This window comes from Aulonocara stuartgranti (genome assembly GCF_965226115.1).
Source record: "Aulonocara stuartgranti genome assembly, chromosome: 1".
In the NCBI taxonomy this organism is placed as follows: domain Eukaryota; kingdom Metazoa; phylum Chordata; class Actinopteri; order Cichliformes; family Cichlidae; genus Aulonocara; species Aulonocara stuartgranti.
In genome coordinates this window covers 30,870,183-30,887,211 of record NC_138939.1, presented here as the reverse complement: position 1 = coordinate 30,887,211, position 17,029 = coordinate 30,870,183, and the positions used below count along the sequence as shown (strand labels likewise).

At 43.2% G+C, this 17,029-nt stretch overlaps 1 protein-coding gene across 12 annotated transcripts in view; it reads right to left on the bottom strand.

Moving 5' to 3' along the window:
- neo1a (neogenin 1a) overlaps positions 1-17,029 on the bottom strand; it is a 162,517-nt gene that overhangs the window by 22,632 nt on the left and 122,856 nt on the right. For 9 of the 12 annotated variants that reach the window (XM_082526439.1, XM_082526445.1, XM_082526437.1 and 6 more), the window contains exons 8-12: positions 8,968-9,202; positions 6,366-6,520; positions 4,297-4,445; positions 2,568-2,706; positions 1,796-1,845 (exon numbers count right to left, since the gene is read on the bottom strand). In XM_082526439.1, coding sequence (XP_082382565.1) covers positions 1,796-1,845; positions 2,568-2,706; positions 4,297-4,445; positions 6,366-6,520; positions 8,968-9,202 — 728 coding nt within the window. The remainder of the gene's footprint in view (positions 1-1,795; positions 1,846-2,567; positions 2,707-4,296; positions 4,446-6,365; positions 6,521-8,967; positions 9,203-17,029) is intronic. The other 3 variants (XM_082526447.1, XM_082526448.1, XM_082526440.1) reach the window with 1 other exon arrangement.

Genomic DNA, 17,029 nt, shown 5'->3' with positions numbered 1-17,029 from the left:
TGCCAAAAGCAAAAAAATACAACAACAACAAAAAACCCAGAGAAGTAAGATCAGAAAACACGATGATCAGGTTGCCTTGTAGGTGAAAGATGCACCTTTCTGCTTGACAGGACCCAAAGAGGAGACCACACATGAAATGAATGTTAATTAGCTCTTTTCCACTTTGGTTGGGTGTACCGAACTAATTGCATAAATGGTTTGTATCTAAATAATTGTACTGTAATTATTCTTTTAATGGCTTGTTTACGCTCAAAGTGAAAGACAACGACAACAAAAAGAGAAAATGAGATGAATTACTGAATGACACTTAAAGGGGAAAAAAAGAAGAAATCTGTCAGATGTTTGTTTCACAGCTTTAAACCGCTTGGTCCGGGCCAAAGTGAGGAGGGACAGCTGGCCTCACGCACACTATCCTCTCAGAAAACTATTCATGTCCCTTCCACAGACTGAGCCCGCTTCATTTTACTCTTAAAATTAGCATGAGAGCATTTTCTCTCTACAAATCTCAGCAGAGGATCCCTCAGCATGGGTGGCTAGCTCTAACTCAGGCTGGGAGTGTGTGATAGGATTGTCTGTCAGTGTTTTCCCTCACTTGTGCTAAGCATCGACCCGCAAAGGGCCAAAAGTGCTGGTTGCCGTTTTTGTAGTCAGTGCACACACCCCGAGGTTTTCCCTATCTCTTCTTTTTTTCTTTTTGCAATTGCTGTCTCACATGTCATGAGTGAGAAACATCTTTTGTAAAAATTAATCCCTCACTCGGGTGGGAAAGTACAATAAACAGGCCTACAGCTCTCTGTTTGAAGATCAAATGGCTGAGATGATGGGCAGCCGAGGCCCGTTTCCTGTTTTAATCAGGGGCGTGTTGTGCAGCCAGCAGCCACCTCAGCAGCCTTATCAAATAAAGCGCGTCACGCGAGAACTGCGGCATGTCTCGGCTGAAATAAACAGGATTTAACAATGAAACTTAAAAAGACTGAGAGGATGCCAGGACTTGTTGGCTGAGCTGTGGGGGAAAAAAAAGAAATTGATCCAGTTATCTCTGCTCCAAAGAGAAAATTGAATCCAGATAAAATGAGATCTCACTTTTAAACAAGTAAATCTTTTTATCACGTTGCCTATAAGCCTGCTAACAAAAAAAAACAAAAGGTGAGTGAGAAAGTGAGATCTCTATTACAGAGGGTGAATTGGAAACTGGTAAGTCATCACACTTCTAACCGTTTGCACTTAATGAACCGATATTGGTTGAAAAGTTAACTTTTCCAACTTACATTCATTATGAGTTGTGTTATGTTGGGTTTCAACTAGATGTCTAACTTCATTCGACCTATAAATTCTACCTGAGTATCAGTTTTAGTTAGCCCGCATCTTCCTGTATCCTATCAGATTTGAGCTGTAGGCTCCCGTGCCAGTTTCTGTACGGATGGAGTGATACTGAGGATAAAACCTTCTGACAGGCGAGTCTCCTGCCGAAGAGAAGATCGATGAGGGTTCACACGCCCTCTTAACCAGCTGGGGCTACAAGGATCTGACGCAACTAATAACACAGCAACAACGGTGCACTGGCCTGCGGGCTATGTATCTGTTCAACTGTTTGTGTGCGCGAGTAAGCGAACGAGCGGGCGGGTGAAGGCGGATTTGCTCAAGCAAACACATAAACGCAATTGCTGTACAACAAACAGTCTGCAGGCAGTTTAGGTGTACCTGTAGCTTAAGTCCTCAACAAGGCAACAGAGAAACCTAAACAAGTTAAAAAGGTCCGTCGACGCTCCCTTCAGTCGAGACAAATAAACCTCACCTTTGAGTTATGGACCTCGATGGTCAGGTTTTGAGGCGGGGCACTTGGTACTGTGGAAAAATGAAAACACCAACAATTTGTTAGTGTAAAACTAAAGAAAACATAGAAATCTACATTTTGGCAGAGCTCAAACAATCAAGTTATTAATTAACTGGACAGAACAACATTGTAAACAGAGCCCCATTAACTGAGAACCTCAAGTTTTGGACTGCTGATTGGACATGATGTGGAAGCCGGGGTTGTCTTCCTTCTTTCAGCCGCTTCCTTTTCTGCCTTCAAGTCACCTTATTGTTAGAATCCTGTTTCACATCAACCCTCCTTTGTCCTCCTTTGCTAAATCCACATTAGCTCCTTTAATACAGCAAGGAAACGGTGTGTGATGACACATTTACCTCACCAGATGTATTTTATAGTTTCAATACTCTTTATACCCCAACTTTTCAAATGCTTTTGTGGTGGCTGTAGCTCAGGAGGTAGAGCAGTGATGTTTGATTACTGGCTGCTCCAGCCTGCGTGCCAAATATCCTCGGGCAATGTACTGAACCTTGAGTTGTTCCCAAAGAGTTTGAGTGTGAATGTGTGTGAATTTAAGGCAGAAAAGTACTTAAAAAACCCCCAAAACTGTTAAGTGAGACATGTTAAGCAAAAAGCTTTGAGTGCTCAAGAAGAGCAGAAAAGCACTATATAGGAACATTTCCAGTTACCATTTCAGTGGTGTTACAATAAAAGTCAAATTAGTGTTGGTACATTTACACTTCATCAGTCCACTAACCGTCAGACAGGGTGCGAACGACAACGTCCTCAGTGGAGACGCCAGGACCGTGCCTGTTGTTGGCCACCACACGGAAACTGTACTCTGTGTTCTTCTTCAGCCCCGCCATGCTGTACGACTGGCCGTCTACGTCAATATCCTGAATGAGAAAAGGAGGGAAGGAGAGGAACTTGTCAGTGAATTGAGAATCGTGCGACTTCCCTTGCTTAAAAAGCAAACACGCCTCTACTTTCACGGCTGCTCACCGACATCTCGATGTTTACGAACAACGGGAAAAACAAAAACCGAATATGTGAAGCTTGTACGAAAAGGAAACATTTATGATTACCTGCAGAAAAAGACAAAAACACTGATAGCACTACAGTGCAGCATTTTTATAGTATTTCACAGCCAACAGCAGTCTGATAAACGCAGACATTTAGGACCGTTCCAGTAGCTTCACAATGTGACGCCAGCCTTCATCGTTTCATCACGCTAACATTTGTGTTTGTAATTCGGTGTGAAAATGTCGTCTTCCGCAGAGACGCAATTTGTGCCTTCTGTGATTTTGACTTGCCTTGCTTTACAAATTGGGCACGCTGACACATGTCCAATTACTTCAAGCCTATTTGCATGCAGCTCTTTGGTTGTGACATTTGGAGAAAAAAAAGGCACTTGGAGGAAACTCTAATCTTGCTTCCAGAGCGGTCCATTCCTTGACCTCTGAACTTGGGTCAGCTGATTACCTCTGGCCACGTCACCCTTGAATTTGCATCATATGTTGTCCCCGTCTTCCCTCTGCCCTTTCAATATTTAATATCGGTTCAGCACTGTGTCTCTCTCTCTCAGTCCGCTTCCTTCACCTCTCCTTTACTACCACTTCATCTCTCCCCGTTTTTCACCTCATCTCTGGCTCTCTCCTCCAAGGAGCTGAGGCATCATTACTCAGTGCACCGGCTGACGTTTCATCCATTATCATATTAAAGGCTTTTTAATGCCTCACTGGCTTGCACACTGCTACTGCTGGGGTTGACTCAATATCTAAGCAGCTCGATTCCACTCTTGTGACAGAGTTAGTCCTGCAGAGAAGCACCAAGTGAATCATATCTGCTTTCTTTTAGCACAATGCCCTGCTGTTTCTGTGAGACGATGAATCATTAAGAACGCCGCCAAAAATCAGCACAAAGGGTCTTGGCAAATGATTAGGGATTCTTACCTCATCACAATTTGTATGAGAAACCAATCAGTTGTACGCATTTTATCTAATGGGCCCTGCGAAATCAGGCATCAGCTTCACACACTATGCCTCGCTCACAGGGTAAACTGTGAGCAGTGAGCACACGCTGCATCTGTTTAAAGTCTGCACTTATTTCAGGTGATTTAAGCAATTTATCACCGATAAAAGAAAAGCAAAACACAAAGACGACGTAGCAAAGCAAGCGGTGTGACATATGTTTCAGGACAATCTTGTTTAGAATTCAATAATAAAAAAAAACAATCATGCAAATCTTCAATTTTACTTTAATTTCCGACTTATTTCTCCGATTAATGTGTTTTTAATTCATTGGTTTTTAAAATCTATTGTGAAGCACTTTGTAGCTTCATTTTAAGAGATGAGCTGCAATTTAAGGCAAAAGGTTTTGGACACCTGTTTATGTCTTTGCTACCTGCAAACCTTTGAATTCAAAAAAGTCATCGCTAGGCGCTCGAGCAGCGTGAGTTTGTCCCTGGAGTGTGGTTCACGCCCTACCTGCTCTTTGCCGACGCTCTTGTCCGTGTAGTACAACTTGTACGAGAGGATCTCTCCATTGCCAGTGAGGGGTTTGTCCCAGCTGAGAGAAACGGAGGTCGGCGTGTTGGACACCCCCTGCAGGTTAGGAGCCGGGCCGGGTACTTGGACTGGTGACGAAATATCACAGGTGGACAGAAATTAGAAAAGCAGCAAGTGTGACCATTTTGTTCTCTTATCTTGAACCGTTCTTCATTTTTATTGTGTCTCATCTGGGAGAAAGAAACTAATTTACCAATTCCTAGTTCTTACCACCTAAGACATATTCTTGGCTACCTCACAGTCACATTTCCCAGCGCTAACACTGACGCCAAATTGTCCCCCTCTGGACTGGGCTGCCAGCGTGCTGATTTTCTTCCTATTCCCAGAACAAAAGCGGAAGTTTCAACAAAAACATCAGTATGCATCTAATATCCCATCACCGCTGGGATCCTGCTACCTTTGAATGTGGTAGCCTGTTTATTGTATTGCACTTGATTAGTAAATTAAGGCAGCAGAAACAGAATGTATATTTATATGTGTCTTATCCTGGCTTCATAATATGCTGGTATACTAGATGAATATGGGATGTAGTCCACTTTTACAATTAGCGCTGAGTTATTTTTGCAGCGGGAGCTGATCTGCTACATAACTCTGGTGCAGGAGGCTATGGAGAAACAGAACTGCACTGGTTATCTGGTGCAAACGTAAATGAAAGCAGACAGGAACCTCAAACTAAATATTTCATGTAATATGCAGCGTGCTCAAAGACGCAGCTATCGTAACAAAATGTGTATCACCGTTCTAATAATCTGTGACTACACTGTGTCTACGTATATGTACATGTTACTTGTTGTGTCTGTACTGTGGCCCATCGGATTTAAAATCAAGCAGTGACTCTGAGGTTCAAGTGCCAGCTGTCAGACATGCTATATGTCTGCTCTGGATACATCTTGTAGACATTAGCTGCAGGTGTTCCTGCCAGAAGAAAGAAGCTCCCATTTGTTAGCGTGCACAGATGTTAGAAGGGTGAGAGACTGTGTGTGTGTGTGTGTGCAGGTGTGTAAAGCCCGTCTCTAAAGAGAAGTGATACAGAGGGAGTGTGGTTTGCACATGCTTGGCACTCGGATGCAGGTCAACAGTTTAAGCTCCAGTTCGTAGCATGTTCTTACATTAAAGGCGCGCACACGCGACAGAGACATACGGCACAGCTACAGCCCGCCCTCACTGCTATCCCCCTGGGTGGCTGTGCTCCTGCTGCCGGGCATTAAGATGTAGCGTGTGTGCTTTTGTGTGTTGATTCGTCCGCCCTCCAACCAAGGACACAAGTAGAGAAACAGCAGCTGACCTACAAAGTGACAGTGACTGAGCTGTAGCTTGGTCGAGAGGAGAGGGTTGTCCACAGTCTGACAGTGTGCTGGGAAATCCCCTTCACAGCACTTTCAAGTGATTTTGGAGCAGCAGCCACAGAGAGGTTTACACACTCAAACACAAAGAGAGAGAGGAGAGGAAGGGAACCACTTTGCTACTCCTTCCTACAGTCGGGCTTATGTGTCCTCTATTCAAAACATCCTAATAAGTTTCTCAGTAGACTGGAAGAGGAGAGTGTTGGAATCTGGAATACTAATTTCCAGCATTCCTCACTCAAGTAGGCATGTTTTGAGCCAAACACACGGAAGATTCAAGTAAATGTAAACAAAAGTAAACAAGAAGCGGCTTAAAAGAAGAAAATGCAGCGCTTCTCTGGTCTGCTCTTGGGTGGTCTGCCTTAACGAACAGCACTAAACAGCCTTCTCTGTGTGTGCCCATGTGTGCGGGGAATATGGGATGTCTCTGTTTGAATTGAGTGTATACTGCATATGAGTGAATATTTGTTTGTGCGAATGTTTATTTGCCTCTTGTGTGCTTCCTTTGAGTGCATCCTGTTTGCATCAGTGTGAGCACGCTTCCGACAAACTGGCTAGAGTGTGGCTTTGTGTTTATGTGTCCTGTTTACCAAGCATATATAAACGTGTGTGTGTGTGTGTGGAGTAAGTGAGCAAGAGTGTTACCTTCAGCTTGGGTGGCCACTTTGAGCGCTGCAGAGCTCTCGCCCTGGCCGTTGCTATTGTGGGCCACAACCCTGAAGCGATATTTGGTGTCTGGCATGAGGTTCTGGATGGTGACCTGCATCTCCCCTGGACGACTGGTATTCACGACTCGCTCCCTGATAGGGGGGGGTGGGGGTGGGTCGCACGCAGACAGGTAACAGAACAGTTAATCATTCTGACCTTAAATTACCCAGAAGGTTTTGTTTAATGCTGGTTTGCAAGAAACAAAGTGAAGTGGCATTTAGAGCACCTAATATCTTGGTGCCAAACACATGTGCATAATAATGGCATCCAACTTTTTGAAGAAATCCTTATTGAGTTCACTCTTCCTATCAATGAGATAGGGAGTGTCCTCCAAAACTGAATGGTGTTTTTTTCTTGTATATTTTATATATTCCTGTATATTTTCTTGTTATTGAGATGCCCAGATATGTAATTTTCACATAAGTTATTTTAAATGGTAGAGATGCAAGCCACTCACTGCTTTCAAATTTGATGGGCAATACTTACTTTTTCCCCAGTTGATCCCTTAACCGCCAAAGGTGCCAAAATTAGTCAATAACGGAGAGAGTTGCTGGGATGGAAGTTTGGGGTTTTGTTATGTATAGTAAAATGTCATCAGCATAGAGCAATATAGTATTAGAGGTATATGCTGTGTCATAACCATGTATATCAGCGTGAGTGCGAATTGTCCGTGCCAGGGGTTCCAGAGCAAGAGTGAACAGTAATGGACTAAGAACACATCCCTGTCGTGTCCCTCTGCTGAGCTTAAACTGAGTGGATAATGTTTGGTTTGTAAGGATTCTGGCTGTGGGATTCTTATACAGTAATTTTATCCAGGAAATAAAATCTTGTCCTAATTGAAATTTCTCTAAGACAGCAAAGAGATGGGGCCACTCAACATGATCAAATGCCTTTTCGGCATCTAAGCTAAGTATAAGTAGGTCCTGTTGCGCCTTAGAGGAGTAAATTATATTAAATAGACGTCTTAGATTGTTAAAGGAGCTCCTATCTGGTATAAAGCCTGTTTGATCTGAATGTACCAGTTTATCTATTACCATACCGAGTCTACTCGCTAGTATTTTAGCCAGGATTTTTTTGATCCGAATTTAATAAAGAGATAGGTCTATATGATCCCACTTCCTCCAAGACTACCGTTTTTTGGGAGTACAGTAATAACTGCTTTATTCAATGTTGGTGGTAAGGTGCCCACATTGTATGCATGGTTGTACAGTTTAAATAGATATGGAGCAAGTTTGATCTTGAGCTGTTTGTAAAATTCATTCCCTAACCCATCTGGGCCTGGACTCTTACCATCTTTACCATTTTATAATACACAATAGATTTAGTAATTTCTTTAGTTGTAATTTTGGCATTCAGGATCTTGCGATCCACCTGATCCAACACAGGGAGGTCACATCAGTGTCTTTCTTTTAATGTGTAAAAGGCTCAATTAGATTTTATATGTATATTATCTTTTGGCTGAGACTTTAAATTTTCTTTTCCTGTATTTCTTGGAGGCACTTTGTAACATTGGCTTTGATAATGAAGTTGATTAATACAGGACTTCCTAGTCTTAAAAATAAGTGTCATTATTAGTAAGCCTCATTATTTTTTTAATCCATTAGTTGGCATCCATTAACTTCCCAAAAAAACCCAAACCCTCCATTCTGAAAACTTTCAATTTAAATGCGTTTTCCATCAAAATAATCCTTTTTGTACCTTAGAGTGGCTGAGATGCCACTTACCCACAGCTACTCTCCCTCTGCATCTGCACGTCCCTCCTCATCACATGCTCTCTATGTGGAAGGAGTCCCAGTGGCCTTTCCACACTGCCACATCATTCTTTTGTTTAGTTTTTTATTTTTTTTTTAAGTGGGAATGGAAAATATAAAATCCGCAGTAACGGGAGCAGCTTTAAAATAAAACATCTTGATGGATTAACATTCGGAGGTATTCATTGCACTAACTTTATCTTCATGCAACTCCTTTACTCTGCTCCATATGCACGTCTGTATCACTGCTCCACACACAAAAACAGAGCAGAGGAGAGAAAGAAACTAGAGCAGAAACTGGCATGATTGCTAAATTAATGCTGGCACTGGTCTATAAACTAACCAGCTCACCTGTTGGCAGCAGGACCGGGAGACCTAGTTTACAACCTCGCTGAGTTATCGGTACGCTCCACGTATTTGCAGATTATGTATATTAAAGGTTTGCTTTTGCTTACAGTCATGTTACAGAGAAGACATAAAAAAGAAGACTTGTGGAAAATCCTCTCAGCTTCTTAAATTTTATTCTCAGTCAGTAAATCCTCAGCCTGTGAAGCTGGGAGAAATTTACCACAGAACTATTTGGGGGGGAAAGCGAGCATGGTATTTGAACATTTGTTTTTGGGTTTTTTTGGGGTTTATATTTGTTTAAGAAGGAGGTTTTGCTTTAAGTGACTGAACTTCTTGAATAAGATATTTCAGTGGTCTGAGTGTGTGTACTTGAGCAATGTGCTGATGCCAGCAGTCGTGTGCGTGTATTAGTACCCCCTCCAGGAAAGTGTGCGTTCTACCTGCTCGTGCCCTCCTGGCTGTAGAAAATGGAGTAGGTCAACTCGTCCCCATGCGGCTCGGCTGGTTGACGCCAGGTCAGCTTGATGAAGCGAGTGGACACCAGCGAAGCCACGACGTCTCGGGGGGCCGAGGAGGTAGGCCCTGCTGGACTGCCTACACCTCTGGAGCCTGGTGTTACATGGTCAGTAGTGTTAGGAGTCAGTGAAGGGGGAGGGAAAGAGGGCAGGGCTACGACTTTGGGTTGGGAGGGGGTAGGGAGGGAGGGATGGTGGGATGAGAGCAAGGGAGACCGGGAGGGAGACAGCCGTAGCATGTCGGGGTCGGGTGGGAGAAATATTGTGCAGAGGTGCCCAAAAGGAGCAGGTTGAGGAGAGGAGTTGAAATGGAAATGAAAGTGGAACGAAAGAAAGGGAGGAAACAAAAAAAAGAAAAAACAAAATAACAACAACGTAACAAAAAAAAAAAAAGACTCTTGGTGTGACAAGGAACCACAATACAACACTTCTACTACACTCACAAAGCTGACAAAGAGGGAGGGACTACACATGCAGATCTACACACACCTGTCTAATGCAAGGGCAGTGGGAGCAGAACATAGTGTCACACACTTAACGTTCACCATCAGTGGCTTTCCTGCCAATCATTGGCATTAAAATGAATGATTGGACTGCATTTCTGCAAGGAGAGACACTTTGTCGTGACAGGGACAAAGTCGTCTCGTGGCCGTCTGACTTTTATTTTACAGTAAAACAGCTTCGGACTAACCCAACCCCCCCTCTCACTTTAGCTTCTCATAACTAACGATGCTGCTGAAGCACTTCTGTCGTCGCATTCCACAGCCAAGCCACAGAAATGTTTGTGATTTCATTTCGAGTGCGTGTGTGTGTTTTTCTTTTTTCCTCCTCCTTTTCGGAGGAACAATCTGCGGTCGGACCTCGTGAGATCTGCTTTCCATTTGCCTGGCAAGCAGGCGAAACAAAACCATACGGAAAGAATGTTAGTCCGTATGACATTTCCATTTGTTTGCAGGTCGGGGGGAAACGGACTGGAGGGCAAGGCTGAAAATATAGGAAAGGCGCATGGCAAGTGCTGTGCTCAAACGGTGTGTTATTACCGGAGAAATTGCGATGGAATGGAAAGCGGCTGCTGGCATATTTATCTGTCACAGCATGTGGACTAACCGCTAATTTGGCTTTCAGAATTTGTTTACGTATCAAAGAGTTCACCGACTTCTGTGATCATATAAAAGCCAACATATGATATAGAAGATTCTGACCCACCCCCAAAGAAAAATGACACTGTTTGTATACACTTTCTGTATATAAACACTCAAGAAACTTTAGCTTCAACTCCGTATTTATGGGCTCTGTGTATACCGAGTAATGCTCTAAAGAACTGCTGTTGAATTTGTAGCATGCTCCAGTACTTGGGAAATAAACAGATTGTCAGGCTCAATTTTAGCTTGTTTACATCTACACTCAATAAAAAAAAAAAGAAAAAAAAAAGGTACTGTTGCCCAAATTTGGATATCTGTCTATGAAATCCAAACTCTCGTTAAAGTCACAGACATCAGCACGACACCTTGTGTAGGATATGTGGAGGGCCGCTTCTTGCACATTTCAGGAATGTTTTTTTTTTTATTCATTCTCATCTGAAAAGATGGATTTAGGTCAGCTGAGTGATGAGGCCTTGCCTTACCCTACAAAAATCCAGTATTGTTTGAACTCCAGTGGCCAGCCAAAACTATTTTACACCATTTAGAAAAACACTGGCTGCCTTTTCCCTGCGATTAGGGTTCTTGTTCTAAAAGTGGTGAAGAAAACCCCCCAAAAAACAACCCAGCCGTCTCTCAATCTTCACCAAGCAAAGGTAATGACAGCCTCAAACAAGCTTAAAGCTGAAAGTCAGCACTTCAGCCTCAACGCCACGGTTTCATTTCAAATCCTGTTTGCTGGAGTAGTGCCAGCAACAATGAAAAACACATTATCATCCTAATACTTTCTGACTGCAGTGTAAATGACCAGATGCTGAATAATTATCCCCATTTATAAAGCGTCTCGCACACGCACAAGCATCAGAATTACCGCCATCTAACTCGAACCAGGTTCACCGAATCACCAAAGGCTCAGTTTCTTAATAGGGAAGCGCTTCCTGAATTCCAAAAATCTGAACGCAGTAGAGTACAACCCAGAAACACAGCGCAAGTAGGAACTCCCGGCAAATACTGTGAATGGAATGACTCATTGTTGACATATTTCAAAAAGTTTTAACCTCAGAATATTCTATGAACAAGATACAATTCAGCTGGAAGATGAGATAAAGACAACATCCACAGGAAATTAGTAATTCTGCTTCCAGATTCAGGTTGTATAAAAATAAAGTCCTGCAGGCAATAATCTATGAGTCCCTTGAGTCTGTAGAATTAATTTATTGAGATGAATACAATGGAATTAACAATTTAGAGATTTTAATGTGCATACTAATTTTGCCATATCTTCAGGAAAGAAGGATTAAAAGCTTGGAAGGCAAAAGATATGCTACTCTTTCATAGTAACCAGAAGGGCCCTGCTTGATAACCTCACGCTGTGCTCCAGCTCACATATTAAATATGAAATATTACTATTATTCCAACACACATATGGTTATATAGCAATGAAATATGCCTTTAAAGGCCTTCTCCTTTCCCTCAAATGATAACTGTTTGAAAGAACTTCAAAAGCAAAGTCGGATAGCAACATTTGCTTCACATTAGTCAGTTTTGCTTTGAACCCTGTTGAGCCACAACTTCTTGATTAAAACAGAAGAATAAGTCACAAGAGAATATGAGTTCAGCTTTAAGAAATGCATATCTGGACCTTGTTTTATTTCTTTTCCTTTTTTTTTTTTTTAACTCAACTTTATTAACCTTAACTAGTTGTTGGCTGGTTGTTGATGTCTGCAGAAAATGAGGAAAACGGGCTTTTAATAGGTCTAAGATTGTCTCCTAAGATGACACAGGAAACAGGTCACTGCCTTTGCACTCTGCTCAACGCCATAATTCTTTTAGCGAGCGAATTTGTCCATCAGTACTCTTGCCCAGTGTGGACTTCGAGGTTATCTCAGTTTGAAGCACAAACAGAATCAAGACCACCTCACAGATCAGACAAGGGCGAGGAAATAAAATCATTACGAGCGGCTTCCATCTTCATACACCGTGTCCGCCGTAGGTAATTGACATGCTGGGCAGTTTTCGGTGTCCTTCTGACAATCTCTCTTGTACATGTGTGCCTGGGATTGTTACAGTAAGAAGGTGTCAGCCTCCCACTGCTATTGCCGAGCTCTATTCATAGCTGATTAATAGTGTCATTAGTCTCCGTGCCATAGGTAATGAATTACTGGCATTAAGGCTTAACGAGGAAGGTTACTTTAGATCTGCATAATAATCTGGGTAACCCAGGCAAAAAAACCCAACTGGGACAAAGACATGCTTAACGGGTCGTCTTAGCGTTCAATGGAAGCAAAACACGTTTCAGAAATAAAGAAATGGAGCGGTGTGAAAGTTCTGACTAAAGGCTCATAACTTTTATCTTGTGCTGCCAACATCATAATCCCTGTGAGCGTCGCTGGGCAAAGCTGCATTTCCATCAAACTGGTCCGAGTTCACCGATAAGAGAGCCAGCCTAACTCACCGGCTCAGCCTTACACACCTCTACCGAGAGAACGGAAACCTAATGAATGTCTGCAGGAAGCACACACAGCACTGTAACTACAGATAGCCTTTTCAGAAGGAATTCAGCAAGCCACACCAGGCTCTTGCAAAATGGATTTTCTCAGGCCTGGTTTCCATGTCTAATGTAGTTCGGTAATGACGACGGCGTAAGACACTGATGTAGCACAGTGCTAATGGTCCATTACTGAGTCACTACTTTCATCTGGCCGAGAAAAGAAGAAGAACAATGTACTCAAAAAGCATAGTCGAGAGTCTTCAGAACAGCATCACAAAGAAGACAGTCAATTAAAACTGCCAGTCATCAGTTCCACATCACCCTCCACCCCCCTTCTCTCTCTCTCTCCCTTCATGTCCCGTCCCTATCTACACTACACTGCCATTTTCAATAAAGAAATGAAAGCCAAAGTAAATAAAAATGACAGCCTTTGTCATGTTTTATGCAAACACGGAGTAGTCGCATTATGATAAAACCGAACAGCCTATCTGTAGGCCCGAAGGTTATTACAAAGAACTAGAAGAAATTTCCGCTGAACAAAGACAAAAACAATCCGTGGAGACATTAATTCTCTGAAATGTAAAAGGAACTGTAAGTAAGAACAGAGCAACTGCAAACTGGATCACTCTTATTGGTTCTCTAGTAAATGTAGCCACAAAAAAAAAGAAGAAGAAGAAGAAGAAGAATCGTTTTTCTTTCCTAGTGACAACTGTGGCTGTTTTTTGTTTTAAATAAATTCTGCTCTCCCTTCACTCTCTTTAAAGAAAAGACAGGAAAGATGAGCAAGCCTGACAGCTCATGACATTTGAGCAGCTCCTTAACGCACCGACAAAGGAAAGAGTCAGAAGGAGAAGACAAATGTTTCAAGAGAGACGTGAGAGGGGAGGAGGGAAATGAGCGAGAGCGAGGAAAAGTCTGACCAAGCATTCTTTTTTTTGGAGTCCCCTCGGTTCCTTTCAATTACCCTGTCGACAACAATAACAAACTCCATTTTTAAAAAAGATTTTCTTGCTTTACAAGCAATACAGCAATAAATGAAAACCAATGACACAAACAATAAAAATACGAGACACTCATCAGCGAAGAAAAGAATAAAAGAGAGAAAATAATAACAAGCCAGCCTGCCCACTACAGGGACACCCGTAGTTAGGAATATAATCTTTGTCTTGGGACCTTTCTTGCACTTGTATCCTGACACCTTATCACTAGCCAAGGGGGACGTGACAGAGATTCAGTATTGGATTGCTGAAGGGTGGAGTGTATTGGTAACTGCACGCATTCCCTCTAATCAGAAACAGTCGAGATTAAAGCGTAGCTCGAATCTCAGGAAAAAGACTGACTCACTGACATAATTCAGAAAGGAAAAAGTCTCAAACTTATTCTGTTAAAAAAAAAAATCTCAAACAGCATCGCCTCCACATTCCTCTCCCTTTTCCTCCACCGCTTTCTAGGGCATGTTCACTCCCATCCAGCACTTTTCCCAGGAAATAAAGAAGTCTCACCAATTAAAAGACACATATACCAATCTCAAAAAACATATGCACATGTGTACAGAGGGGACACATCAAAGTCAGGCAAATAAGAAACCCATGACGCTAACAGAGAGAAGTTCGAGGCCCAAAATTATGAACCCCCCCCCTTAAAAAATAGCCTCGATAAGTGGAGAGAACACAGACCATGAGTGCTGTTTTGAAGCATTTGCAGTGGGTCGCAGATGTATTTACGTCTCTGCTCTCTTCCCAAACGCTCCTGTGGTGCAGGAGACAGAGTGGGATGCGACAGGACCCATCTGACAGATCCATGGGACACCTGGATGCCCTGTGGTGATGTACTAAATGCTTTAATAGGACAGAGGCGTTCGGTCTCTTTATCAGGCGGCTGAAACCTCGGAAGGGCCTCTGTGTGTTTCCAGTTTATCCACTGGAAAATCTGCCTCTTTGAATCCCTGCAGAGATTTCCTTTTTAAATGGCAACGTTTGTTCAATTTTGCATTTATCTCACTTTTCTCGTCCCGAGTCAACATTGTGCAGAGTCCCTGCAGGTTTTTCGCAAACATGTAGGAGATATCCTATGAGGCACGCTTTTGGATGGTATGCCTGTGTTTGCATCCCCTCTTGGCCTTCTGGTGCACTAACAATTTAGATTTTAAACAAAGTAGAGTGACAATCCCCGCTCGAGAGTGTGGAAGGCTAAATACTCTCCACCCTACAGAGACAGACACACCCAGAGGGTCCTACAACGTCAAAGAAAGCAAACGCCGCTATTTGGAAATGATGGCTGTAATTGACTGGGGGCAGGTATATCGATGAGTAGTCACTCGCTGTGTGGATGCAACACACGTTCATTGAGTCACTGGTGAGTTAATCTGGGTGTGATTGCTTTGTTCCCCTGAACACCTCGCTTTAGCACACACTCACAGAAACACGAAGGAACATGAGGCTAAAATCTGCTCGCCCAGACTCCGCATGCAAATGAAGACGTGCAGCTATGGTATACAGCACAACACTCCACCTTCCACGCTTCAAATCTGCGACACATGTATCGCGTGCGCCACATGCTGGATGAGAGCGGGGACGAGAGGTCTCCTGGGCTCGCCTTTCAAGCAGATCAAAAACAGCCAGGGATGCTGCCGCGGATCTCCAGAGCATTTTACCACCGATGCCCACGACGGGAAACGGGCTTTCTTTCTGCACTGCGCGCCTTTGTTTTTTATTACCTCTGAGGTACACAAACACAATACAACCTCTCCGAGGGAACAGAGAGAGCCCTGGAATAAAGTAATTGATTTCCAGGAAAGCTCTACGTTATGGCTCGTTTGTGTGTGTGTATACACAGCAGCAGCAGCATTTCATGTATAAAGCGAGTAGAGCTGAACAACCAAAGAAAGGCCTGAAAAGGTCAAATGGGATGTTGGGAGAAGTGAGAGCAGCTGCACCCCCCTGTCTTTGGAGATTCACTAACAAACAGGCCCGCTAATTAGACTCCCACCAATAAAGACGCCTCCCTCGGACAGGCCCAGCAAGAAGCAGCTATGCACTTACGCTAGTGAGCAGTGGGGTGTCCATAACCCACTGTGACGTTACTCACTATTCTACTTTTAGCTTATGGAAACTGGGAGGCTCAGCTGAGTGAGGAGGTTGGGGGGGCTGTGGAGGCTAACAGGAAAAATACGAGCTCCGGCTTTGGTGGCGCCGCTCACAGAGGTCAGCCGCCTGCCGCTAAAGGAAGGGTGTGAAGGGAAAGTGATGTTTTCGTCTCATTCGGTACTTTCAATTACTGCACCCAGAGGACTGTCCACGTCCAAAAACATCAGATCGACATCCTGGATGAGTGTGTGTGTTGGAGGTGGACGGTGTTATATCGTAGATAAGGGCAGGTGTTGGTGAAAACCAGCCCTCACGTGTGCAGTTGAGCCTCAAGCTGGCTTCGATAACAAGACTGACCTTCAAAAAAACCCCAAACAAAACCTGAGCTGACGCAAGTACACCGAAAGCTATTTTAATCCCTTTTTTTTAACTTTCTCGTGCAAAACAAGAGGAAAATAGGCACCCATAACATTCTGCAGTTAGCACTGAGGCGTCAGAGCATTTATAAATAAGGCAAAGCTTTCACCACGCTTGAGTAAATACAACCCATAGAAAAGTTCAGCCTGTGCTGAGAGCGCCCCAGCCTGTAAATACACACACACACACACGCGCCAAACGCCATCCCTGAGAGACACAACCACAACACAAACACTTACTTTGCCATCAGCACCCGCACAAACAGCAATTTGGTGGAGGCTGATTTCAGCTCTTCACAATCAATTTAGGTAACAATCCCTCTGATCAGCTTCCTACAGCCTCCGGTGGGGAAACGCATTCACTAATCACTATCACTAACGTGGTGTGCGTCTGTGTGTGCCAAAACAGATTTTGTGCGCTCGTGTATGTGTGTGTTTATCTGCGTGTTTTTCAGTTTAGGACACTGTGTGCACATTTAAAGACTTTATCCCCAAATTTGAATTTCAATGCACCTCGCTATGAGGCAGAATTTAGAAATTTACATAATATTAATATTCTCTGTCCCTTAATTTGTTTTGAGATTGCTTTTCCATAATCGCAAGAATTTATAAATAAAACTACAACACCGTTAATAAAACAACAATATTATCATATTTGCTTAATCGACCAGTAACACTGTGTGTAACGATAAGGTAGTTCTAAAGCACATGCAGCGTCTAAGCAGCAGCTACGTGTGCTGCATGTGAAATTCGGCTGGTGGAAAACAGGTAAATTTGGTGTTTACTGATGTTTTCATGTGGGAAAAGAACTAGTTTTCTTTCCCCTCCCCCCTCTTTTCCCTAGGCAATTTCATC